The following is a 12,616-nucleotide window of genomic DNA, read 5'->3' as shown; positions in this document are numbered from 1 at the left end:
TGGACCAACAAGTCCGATCCATGAAGGCCCCACCTCGCAACTTACGGGACTTAAAGGATCTGCTGCTAACATCTTGGTGCCTGATACAACAGGACTCCTTCAGAGGTCTTGTGAAGTCCATGCCTAGACGGGTCAGAGCTGTTTTGTCGGCACGAGGGAGACATACATGATATTAGGTAGGTAGTTTTAATGTTGTGGCTGATCGGTGTGTATATATATATATATATATATATATATACACAGTATATAAATGTATATAATAAATCCAAAAGTATTTGTATAAAAACATATATTAATATATATTAAAATGAACATATATTGTCATTTCCGGAACCCCTCAGTTGTGATGTTTAACGTGAAAATTAATATAATTTGTTTCATTCATATTTGTATGTGCCTTCTTAACTGTCATGTGACCCAAGATAATGGGATTGCAACGGTCGCATATTGCTATGGTTGCACTGCTGCGTTAAACTTTATAGAAATTTTATTCAGATTAATAAAAATGCCACATCCTCAACTGTTTTTCGTATCGTTTCAATGTGCAGCATGTGCACTTGCTCAGTAAGCTGTTTGCAGTGCCCTTTGAAGTGTAATCTCACTCAAAATGGTCAAAAATCCTATGAAGGTTACTTTGCAGGCCACTATTAGGTAGGGATGCAAAATTAATCAAATAACAAATCTAAAACTAATTACAATTATGACTGCCACAATTATGTAATCGTGAAAATTGTCGATTACAGCATTACATTAAAGTCACCTCCTTTTGAGTCAAAAATGTCTATTTACAACTTGGTTTTGCAGCAGTCGAGTATTCTAACAAATCCCGGACATGTCTGTTGAGCAATAAAATGGCAATGGTAAATCAGAGATGCTTAAACTGGTCTACAGTGTTATCAGTAATGACAACCGATCTTAAGGTTTTATACAATCCGATGCCCAGATCATTTGCAGCATTCCCTAATGAGACAAAATTATTTCAAACTTCACATTTGTGTGTTCTGTGAGAAGCGCTCGTACTGTGCGTGTGAGCAGCAATGCACCACTAAACATCTGAAAAAATTGAATAACGTGCATCATCTGCCTTAATTTTGTTGGCTCCTCAAAATACAATCAAATGTGTTTCTTCGTGCGTCTTTGTGTCTAAGCAATGTCACATCTTGTCATATGTCACAGCGAAATATGCAGGTCACCCGCCACAGTAACTTCAAAATGGTTCCGCATTTGGCGGGTGTTAATTTCATACCCTAGCTCAAACAATGTAAACCTACAGTGAGCTACTGGTTCAGTGATTACATGGGAGAGTTCTAATATTGTTGCACTGTTCGATTTCTGTGTAAAATTTATATATAAAAAATAAAATAATAACAGGGTATTTTTGTCATGCCACTAAGTAGGCCAATGTGAAGTTGATTCACTGATTTATAAAACAGTAATACAGTTATTCAGCTTAATAGTTCTCAGCTTGTTTTGGATTTGTGGCCTACATAAAGGATATGGCACTGAGCTAAACAAATAGGCATTTAATGTAACTATTAATCAACATAATAATCATGATTACAATATCCAGCAATTAAGCAGTTTTACCCAAAATCATGTACAGTGCTTCTCACATATAATATAATAGAGCTGATGATTAACAGTATGGAGATTCAGTGAGATCTTACCTCAGAATTATTTCCAAACCACCAAATATAAGTGACTGTTCCAACTTGGCTTGGCCAGAGGACCACAGTCAAATTGACTTCTTTATTTTGCACTGCCACAAACGGGGCAGAAAGGTGAATAGACTCCAACTGACCTGCTCCGAGAAAACAACAACAACAAAAAAAAAAACATAACGGTTGAGACTTACAATTAGATAATATGAGATAGTTAATCAAAATAAAAAAGTATGTCAAAGTTGACAAAGTAAACATCCCCTAACGATCACGGCTTATATTCATTCACAAATAGTCCTCTTAGGGGCCCAGAGCCATCTGCGTATGAATTTCAGCTCAAGCTCCAGAGGCCTTATTTTCTTTCCCTGGCACGACAGGACTGACAGATTGGAAGCGTTTGTTTTCCCTGATCAATAAGTCACTGTGGAGGCATCTGTCTGCCTGAATGTGTCAGGGGGTGGTGAGTTCATTGAGTAGGTGGACGTGAGAGAAAGGATGAAAATATGAATCAAAACGTTCAATAAACTCTCCATTATTGCTGACCTGGGATGATCTGTGATCAACTTCCTCCAGTTCGAATACAGATGTAAACCATTTAAAAAAATACATACTTACATACAAAGACCCAGGCCATCAAGATTTAGAATATGTTAAAAAACTTCCAATATTAATACAGGAGCTTGAGCTACAAAGAAAAATTAAGGATAGTCTCGTTAAAAGTCCGCTTTTGGCTATCGGCATGAAGTTTTGTCACATTATGGTCATCATCACCAACTTAAACAGAAAAGGGCCATTTAACCAGAAAATAAAATTACCAATTGCAATTTGCATTTTTATGTGACATTTAGGGGTGGCTACACCTGAAATTGGTGATACCACAATAATAGATTGCATGCAACAAACACAATGTTGTACCAAACAACAGGCAAACACAGAAGAAAATAGAAGAAAATATGTGTCGAATTTTTTGGTCAGAATTTCAGTCTATTCAAAGTAATAATTACTAGCAATTTCACAGACATTACTGAATGAAGCAAGTGTGTTTTACAGTGGCTAGTTGTAGTTTTACAGAGTACTTTATGGCTGCTAATTGTAAAAGTTAAACTAAGTAAAGTTCATTTCAGTGGATCGTCATTTTACAATCATATCCAGATGATGCGTTGGCTCCTAAGGATCTGCACTGTACATTGAAGTGTCTGTCGGCAATAACTAAGAGGAATGACTTCAATCTCTTGGTCTGGTTAGAGACCATGAGCCTGAAAGGTAGACCGCTTAATGTGGAGTGCAATACGACCAAGGCCAAATGAGATTTTTCTGGTCAATAAAGCATAGATTAGTTCAGAGTGACCAGGCACAGTGGGTCTTTAAAATGCATGAAAGATATAAAGGTAGACTATGTTTAGGCCGTCGGTATTATGCATTGTAACCCTCCCTCCCATGTCTAGACTTACATGTTATGTGAAGGAAGAGGAGCACAGCTTCAGAGCCCAGACTGTTCTCTGCTGTGGCTGACACCCGGTAGATTCCCACGTTCTTGTAGATGTGTTTAATTCCATCCTCTAAAGAACTCACGTTGGAGTAGGTGAAGGCGTTTCCATCTCCAAAATCCACTGTAATGCTGGTTTTTGACCCATCACCCTAAAAAACAAAAGGTCACTTAGAACCAATGTAATGAACATCAGGCCAACTTCAAAGAGCTGCTAATGATATATATATATATATATATTTTATATATATATATATATATATATAAAGGATTTTAATTAAATAAATGCTAAAGTTATTTAAATATCTAAAAGGCTTTTTTTGCGTTTGAGCCAAGGCCTAACAATGATGGGAAGTTATTTTGAAACTATAGGTTCCCAAATTACAAGCTACTAATAATTTAAAGTAATTATTTTACCAGCCTGATCACATGAAAATTATGTGACTGTGGTGAAAAAAAAGTTTAAAATGTTTTTTTTATTTTATTTTTTTATCGCGATTAACGCATTTACCGTTAATACAGCATAAACCATCATAAATATTTGTTGAAAGGGTGGAACCTTTGAAACGTGTCTGCCCAGAGTCGTTACACTTACACACACTTCACTTGGTAGAAGGGCTCTGGTGTGTGCCTTGTGGAGCATACAAGCTTAACATTAAAATAGCTTAATGAGGTGGTCTCATAGACATTCTTAGGGTGGTACTGTAATAAGTACTGTAACACGCTAGTTGACCGTTACACTGTCTCCTGTGATAGAGCCGCGGAGGTTGTAATCTCAGTAAATAAATAATCTCTGCACACACACAAAACAGTGCTTCCGTGATAAAATAATGGAGAATGGACCTCTTAATGCTATTTAATGTTCAAAACAAGCCCAGAAGGAACTTGTGATAGAAATGAAGTATTTTCAGCCTATGTAAGGCACATGTTAATTACCACAGAAGCATGTCAAGTCTTAACTATCACCAAAACACAGAATAAGTTCAAAGCAGCGCTGGTGTTGATGCTCTAACGTGAATCATGAATGTGGCTTCGCGATTGCTGTAGGAAAGCAGATAGCCACAGTCTACCAGCAGATTAATACTGAGGAGAATTTGAGTTTAAGAGATTTAATGCCCATTGCAATGAAAATGCAACTTATGGGGAGACTAGTTCTTTCAATTAGTCAAACTCCCACTTAGACTTTGGGAATCACTTAATGTTACTTGAATTGGTGCTATTTTAGTGCATTTCTATCTTTATACTCCGGAAGCTTTTATGGGGGAAATGTTAATAAAGCATTATATTGTTACATTTTGTTCTGTTTTCTTTCCTAAGATAGAAATAAATGCATTTTGACAGATCTGCATTTAATCGCGATTAACTACCAAAAATTATGTGATTAATTGTGATTAAAATTTTTAATCAACTGACAGCAGTAAATACATATTGTTCTGCAAACTTCTCACAAAATTCACATTTGCTGCCACTTAGGTTGGAGTATGGGTAGTTTTAGGAGAAGGGTTAGGTTTAGGGGAAGGGGTTAGGTTTAAGGGAAGGGTTCAGGTAGGGTTAGGTTTAGGGGTTAGGATAACAGTCTAAATGCAGGTACTTTAAATGTAAGTACAATGCAACAACACATATGTACATAAGTACATTGTATCCAACGTCACAATTACATAGTAGTTAAAGATACCTAGTATAAAGTGGGTCCAGAAAAAGTCAGTAGTTTAGTTTGTTACTCCCCAACACTGCTCTCTGTTATCCCATACAGTGAACTTTGTCTTTCTTCAGTTTTCTTTGTGAAGCCAAACACAATAAAATAAGTTAATTTCACTCTTTCCCGTTGTAGAACACCACTCTAGGACAGGCAAGAGATTCTGAGGAGTTCTCAAAATCTCTAACTCGAAATCTACAGCTTATGGTAAGATGAGGGTTTTCTCCTCAGGTTAGCAGTAGTTTCAGGTTCAATGTCACTGGAATAATCAGTTTAGAGTGTTTGAACAGTCTCTACCTCCTCCAGGAAGATAAGGAAAGTGACGTTGCTTGCAAGAAAAGCAGTTAGCTTCCCTTCGCTGGTCAATAGGTGAAGGCCGCGGGGTGCCTTGCTAGGGCACACTTGCCTACGGGCCGTGTACTGTTCCATCACCCCACCTGTGCAGTTATTAGACACCACCTTTCTATACCTGTACATAAACATACACATTTTAATATTTTGTGTTTATTGATAAACAGCTGTATTATTCAAATAAAAAAGTGTTAACATTGAAAAGCACACAGAAACACACACATAATATCAGAATATATTGGAACATGTTTTGGTCTCTACATAATCCCCATAATTCAATTTGCATTTTTTCATAGTTTTGATGACATATCTCAAAAACGTCCCATAAAAACAGAGGGCAATGATAGGCTAAAAGTAATGTTGCACCAGGAGCAACAAAGGATGTTGATCCAGGCACATGTTCTGCATGTGTACATTACGTTAAGTGGTCATACAGATTTGTGTAGAGTCAGAGTGTCAGAGTGTTATTTGAGATCTCACCCAGTGCTGTTGAGGAAAGTGTGTTCTGTGGCACAGCTCCGTGACATAGAGGAAGGACGGAACCAAAATGCTGGAGTGCATTTGCCATCAGTCTGTCTTTCGAAACCATAATCACTGTGGCACACGTTCAAAAATATGATATGAAAAGTATGAGCACAAAAACATTTTATATTCTACCCAACAGCTAAGTACTAACGAGTCATATATGTGACACTTTTTTTCAAACCACCTTAAGACTAATTATCATTCTGGATCATCCCTTGCACGGTTTAAACCTGCAACCTTTTGGTCACAAACTGATCTTTGTCCACATACACTGTGGATAAAATTGTATAAAACTAGATCACTCCCATTATAATCAACATAGCTCTGTGTACTTGAAGTGCCAGTTGCCCGTTGAGTTGTGACATACCTTCAGTTGATAACATGTTGATGTGCTGTAAAAATACTCCAGGTACTTTATTTTCCCTTTTCTTGGGATATTTCTGATCCTTATTCTAATTTAAATAGCCTTTTGCTTCTAAGAGTCTGTAGATGGGTCATTGACAAATAAGGTTGTCTGAGATAATGCAAATAGTTTAAAAATCTCATTTAAAAGACTTGTCAAGTTCGTAGAAATGTAATCTTTGTGTCCATATTGGTTACATATTTTTTTGGAAAAACATTTATGCCATTTTCTAGTGGTGTAACCATCAAGTAAAAAGTATTTGAATACTTTTCTTGCACCTTGAATACACGTGAGTGCACACCATGGAGCTTAGAGGACAAAGGTGGGATTTTTTTATTTTTATCTTTTTTTTTCTGAAATAGTTTTGCGTTCTCTCGCAATACGTTTTGCATGCCCTCGCAATAGTTTTGCTTGCCCTTGCAATAAGTTTGGAGTGCCCTCGCAATAGTTTTGCAATAAATTTACCATGGTTTTACTAAAGTAACCATGTTTTAACCTTGATATACCTATTAAAACCATAGTAATAATATAGGAAAACAAAAACTATGGTAATAAAAATCATAATTTTGTGGTTATGTTCTTTATACATATACCATGGTAAAACCATAGTAACCACAAGATTAACCATGGTTAATCCGTAGTAAAAATGGTTACTACATGAATACAGTATACTGTATTAAAACCATTGTTTCCGGCAAAAAAAAAAAAAAAAAAAAAGAAAAAAGAAAGAAAGAAACAAAAAACAAGAAACAAACATGGTTACATTTCAATAGTTACTACAATATTACTATAGTAAAACCATGGTTTCTGCAAAAAAAAAAAAAAAAAAAAACGTGAAACGGTTATGGTAACACATATTAAAGCCATGGTTTTACTGCAGCAAACATAATTAAACTATGGTATTTGTATAGTAAACCCATAATAACCACAATATAATGTTTATTATTTCCTTAGTTTTTGTTTTCCTGTATTATCTCTATGGTTTCACAAAAAATATTATGGTTAAAATATGGTTACTGTCGTAAAACCATGGTAAATTTATTGCAAAAACCTGAAAACTATTTTAAGGGAATACAAAACTTATTGTGAGGGTGTGCAAAACTATTTCAGAAAAAAAAAAAAAAAAAAGAAAAATCCTACCTTGTCCTCTAAGGGACTCATGAGGTTTATTTATTTTTTGGTCACATGACAATAAAATAGCTACCTGCATATTGGTAACACCACCTGACTTTGATTTGGTAGACAAAAGTGTTTCAGATATTAATTAGATTATTCCAAACTACTTATGCCCACATTTATTATTTTTTTTATTTTATTTTTTTATTTTTTATTATTTGCAAAATTATACTTTTAATGAGGCTTTTTTTTTTTTTTTTACCATTTCTGGATGGTTACACCACCCCCAAAAAAATATAAAAATTACTTGAACTCAGAATTTGAAAACCTTTTCATCATAGTAGATGTATATTCAGATGAATTGCCTTTTTAATGTATTTTTGGATTACTCCATTAAAAAAATAAAAAATAAAAAAAAAAATACAAAAAAAAATTGACCCATATGCAGCTGTAGCCATACTACTCGAATATTCTAAAATAACTTATGCAAAGTCAATTTTATTACCAATGGATGTCAGTTAAAAATAAAATGGGATTGACAACACAAGTCATAGTTGTTTGTCGTACTCTACAATGCAACTCAACACCCCAATCAAGAGAACAAATTACACCAATTACCAAGATACACAGATGTAGTTGGCTTGTGTAAACGAACAGCATTTCACTGCCTGATTAACAACGTTCACACTTGCTTCTGTAAAGCCTCAAGAGGCCTGCAAATTCTGAACTTTACATAAGAGACATTAATAACTTTGATAATTCATGGGAAAATGAGGGGAGAGGCCATATTTACATGATGAGGGAGGAGTGTAAGGAATACAAATGGAGGGTTTAAGCTACAAATCGTGAAGTGTGAAGTCCTAGACAAGAGAGGGTAGCGTAATTGAAGGAGGAATGGCGAAGTGAACAGTAACACTTGAGGGACTGTGGATTTTGAAGAAGGAACACATCTCTATTTCCACCTATCGCTGTATCTTGTCTTCTTCGCACAGCAGCTGTGCAGTTGACTAGGTTCCACTTAGAAAAGACCCTCTTCAAGCAAATCCTTCTGCAATGCTAATCAGATACAGGCTGCCATGACTGAACCTGTTTTCTAAATCCTTTACTCTGCTTTTTCTGTCTTGAAGAGATATCTGCAGAAATACTGTCCTGAAGAAAACTGGATTGCTGAGAGGTTGCTCTTTTATAGCTTGGGAGACTTTATGGAGTTAACAGTTATGTTTCATGTAAAGATCAACATTGTGTGAGATGTTTCTCCTAACATTTCTTAGGAGAAATAAAATAGACACAAATAGGCAATTGTTGACAGCATAGCTCAAATAATTTTGTCTTGGAAGAATTTAATGAGAAATGTTTGAGTTCATATTGAAATTTCTGACTTTTAATTGCACACTTTGATATTTTGGCAAATTTGAGCATAGTTTTTAACAGTTGGGGTCGCTTTCTAGGGGAAACACATGCGGGTCTTTTTCTCAGAATAAAACTCTAAGAAGCAGTACACTTGCGTTGCTGTCTATGAAAAACAATGGAAAATTTAATGAGAAAAAAAAAGGCTAGACATAGTGCCACAAATAGAACAGAATGCAGGTGTCTCTAGACACATTTATAAAAGTTGATGTTCTTTTTAACTTGACACAACCTCTAAATTTTGTTTTACATAGGAAAACAATTGAAAAAAAAAAAAAAGCATTGACGGACACAAAAACGTATTCCGTGTAAATGGCGCTATTGGTACTGCAGACCATACGTGGCTTCTCAACGGAATCACAGTTAATTTGATGCATATGAATGTATACTTTTGTTTTAATGCAGAGGACATGAACTCAACACATGCTCATCTATTTTAATTTTAATAATATTATATAGATTTAGGGCTCTATTTTCGTGAGTGTGCAAAGTGCAGCGCAATGCGTTACGACTGCGTGCAACGTCTTATCCAATTTTCGCAAGAGCGCTAATTCTAAGTGCAAATGGCCGTGGGTGAGAGTGTTTGTGCTACTGTGGGTGTAGTTGCGCAAACTGTGGGTGTATTGTTTGTAAATGAAGTGGCGAAAAGCGCAATCAGCTATTTTCCTAAGAATTTGGTCTTTGGTCTTCCTAAGAAATTGGATGTTTCAATACCACATCTTAACGCAGCGCAAAGTCCAAATTCAGTTTGTGCATTTTCAGTTTGGAGATTCCACCAGCAGGTGGTAATAAAGTTCATGTCCAAACTTGTAAAATATAGTGGAACATTAAATTAAGTCCCTGACAATCATGGTCGTAGCCATTTTGAGAAAAAAGAATAATTATGAGATCGTGTTAAACTATCTAAAGATCATGGCTTACGACTTAAGGCATTCCGTTGCACGTAAGAATATTTTTGAGTCGAACATTATGTATTCATAAGGCTTACAAAGTATCGCTTTCCTTACAAAGCAATCACAGGATGAAATAATGAGAATGGCCTTGATACAAAGACTGACACTCTGTTCAGAAACCTAGTGAGCTGCCTACATAGGCTAAATTTTAAGGCATCATAGGCTGCTCCAAAAGGTAGACAGCCAAATTCTTTTTGCCAAATTCTAAGGCAGCATCGCATGTATTCTTCATAGAGAATGCAATCCAATAATGCAACCCAAGTTGGAATAAATAATCTAAGATGGCAGACGAAGCAAGAGAAATGTTGATTATAAATATAATGAACTGAAAAACAGAAAATATCTATAAAACAAAATGACTATTTCTTCCAATATTTGTCTGTGCTGTATAGGTTTATGCTTATAAGGGTATTACAGTGTTAGCTTAACAACATGCTAATGCCAAACTCTATTCAACTTTATTTAAGTCTTCCATGCTCTTTGCGAGAATGTAGAGTGTTCCAAATCAGTCACTTTTGAGGTTCCATTTCAGTTAGATTGCTGCCTAAGGCGGCATTCACTCCAAATGCATTTCTGCGCTGTTTTTTAATTGTTTATCTATGTAAAAACACGCTAGACGGATGTCTTTGACCCCTGCACTGCAATTTGCTGTTTTTTTTCAGTGTCTGGTGCAGGTGCACCACATTTTCTTAGATGCCATGTCAGGTTGAAAAAGAACTAAAATTGTAAAAAAAAATTGTCATGAGATACCTGTCCCCTGTTTTATTTGTTTCACTGCATCTAGCTAATATTAGCACAAAAATGTATTCAGTATGAACGATCACTTTAGAAGGCATCTGCTTGTGTAGACAGTAGGCAGCATGGCAGCTCATGGGTTTTAGAACAAAGCGTGAATCTTATACAACCAATTGGAAGCAATTCGTGTGCTTACCACTCAAAGTCTGATTCAGTGCAGTCACAGGGCTGTGAAATCATCGTGACGGAGTGGCTTTTACCCATAACACATCTTGCTATGGGCTTCAGCTTTCGATAGACTCGTTTTACCCCCATGAGGCAGCGTTCACCCTACAGGCAAGATTTCAACATATACATGAATACACGCATGTATACACACACACACACACACACACACACACACACACACACACACATACACACACACACACACACAATAAAGTTGGCATATGCTCTTCTTATTCAGGTTTATTTCAGTTACCACATAAATAATTCATAACAATGAAGCATGTGTGCATCACACTGAATTTAGAAAAAAAAGGAGAAAGAATAGGATAGAGAAGAAAAGTGTTTCCACTCATTGTACGTTTCTGTTACATATTTCATTTCTCACATCCAAACTCTGCTGGGTTCATTTTGCGAAAGGTTTCCAGGTTTCATATATCTTGTTATAAAGGTTTTACGTTCTACTGTTTGGTAACATGCTTCATTTGAACTAGTGTTCCAAATACTGCAGTTTTATTTTCAGTGCAGGATTTGTGCTGCTTAAATGAAAAAAAGAAAAGAAAAAGAAAAAAATAAGAAAAAAAAAATAGTTTTGTTTCCAAGCAGAGGTCCATTCCTGGTCATGCACATTTTTTTTTTTTTTTTTTTTTTTTTTTAAGATTTATCAGACTAACTGGTGCAGAACAGAACAATAAAACCCAACAGCACATTTGTCTGTCTCCAAGATGCTTAGTTGTGTAAAGTTCTATACACAATACATGGTTCCACTTCATCAGCATGCTACTCTAAAAATCCAATCCAATCCAAACAAACCCCATGACCCAAGCTTGAACTGTCCAAACTTTGACATTTAACTTTCTGCTGTCGACTTCTGTTGTCTTGAAAAACATCTCAGAGTTTGTCACGGTAATGAATGTTCCCAGCTAGAAAGTTCCAGAAGACTTGGGTCTTTTTCTTAAGAGCATCATAGAATCAGAGAAGCGGGAAACTTGCAGAGCCAAACAATAAAACCCTAAAGCGCATATGTCAGTGTAACACTTAAGACGGTAAGGAGGAAGCTGGGAGCTGCTTGACAAACACATATATGTTTAATGACACTTTTCAGTGTATAAAGAAACAAAAACATGCACTGCATTTCAGCCAGCTGCGTCAAATCATAAAGACAGTCAGACACGTGGACAAGCTTCGTACATCTCTCTCCCGTCTGCCGCTGTCTCCTCTCTTTAAATACTCCCGCCGCCCCTCGCTGGAATGCGAGGCCAGTGTGGCGCACAGGGGGAAGTGATTTGCCACTTATCTTCCCGTCCTTGCTCTGCCCACTCGGCTCCGCCCTGCTCACCACAGTCAGTCTGTAAGATTTAGGGTTGCGCAGATTTATCTACCCACTGAATGTTTTTTTCTCAACTCAAGAAAACCCTAAGACCTGTGTCTGAACTGTCCAAACTTTGACATTTTACTGCCTTCTGTTGAACTGTTGTCTTGAAGTCCACTTCAGTTTCTTCCAAACATCTGAGTTTGTCAAAGTAATGGCTATCCCCAGATAGAAAGTTTCAGGTATAGGTTAAAGTAGGAAAGACTGCTACCATGTCCTTACAGCTAATAGACTCACATCTATTAAACTCCTGTGAGAGGACACTTGGCTTCTGGATTGAGTCCTGGGTCATATATTATTCTATCTGCTCAAATACAGCCTCCTCAGTGGACCTCACGAAAGCATGTCAGGGCCAGCAAGAAAAGAATAACATAAGAAGTTTGAGACAATAGCACATCAGTGCAGCATGCTGTTTAGTTCAGGCCTCACAGGATGGGTTATTACACTGAAAAGACAAGACAAAGCAGCAACGCATCTAAACAAGTCTTGACTTGGCTTGATTTTAGGGAATATTTCAGAAGAATGAAACACTGACTCACTCAAGGTCTGAGATGCAGAATAGAAAGTTAGTTGAGGACACTATGACATGAATGGAGAAGATTTCTTTACAGAAATTGTGTGATTGTCGCAATTGAGACCAAGGGGACCCAGAGCAATTCTTTTTTTTCATGGGATAGCACCCTTGA

The 12,616-nt window shown here is 36.5% G+C and overlaps 1 protein-coding gene across 1 annotated transcript in view; it reads right to left on the bottom strand.

The window, feature by feature from the left end:
- LOC127444079 (VPS10 domain-containing receptor SorCS1) overlaps window positions 1-12,616 on the bottom strand; it is a 310,619-nt gene that overhangs the window by 34,259 nt on the left and 263,744 nt on the right. Inside the window, exons 16-20 of the mRNA XM_051703250.1 lie at window positions 10,530-10,663; window positions 5,675-5,788; window positions 5,141-5,312; window positions 3,113-3,299; window positions 1,668-1,801 (exon numbers count right to left, since the gene is read on the bottom strand). Coding sequence (XP_051559210.1) covers window positions 1,668-1,801; window positions 3,113-3,299; window positions 5,141-5,312; window positions 5,675-5,788; window positions 10,530-10,663 — 741 coding nt within the window. The remainder of the gene's footprint in view (window positions 1-1,667; window positions 1,802-3,112; window positions 3,300-5,140; window positions 5,313-5,674; window positions 5,789-10,529; window positions 10,664-12,616) is intronic.

The sequence above is a fragment of the Myxocyprinus asiaticus genome, chromosome 7 (assembly GCF_019703515.2).
Source record: "Myxocyprinus asiaticus isolate MX2 ecotype Aquarium Trade chromosome 7, UBuf_Myxa_2, whole genome shotgun sequence".
NCBI classification, from domain to species: domain Eukaryota; kingdom Metazoa; phylum Chordata; class Actinopteri; order Cypriniformes; family Catostomidae; genus Myxocyprinus; species Myxocyprinus asiaticus.
Note: the sequence above shows the minus strand (reverse complement) of the source record. Positions and strands in the feature narration are given on the sequence as shown.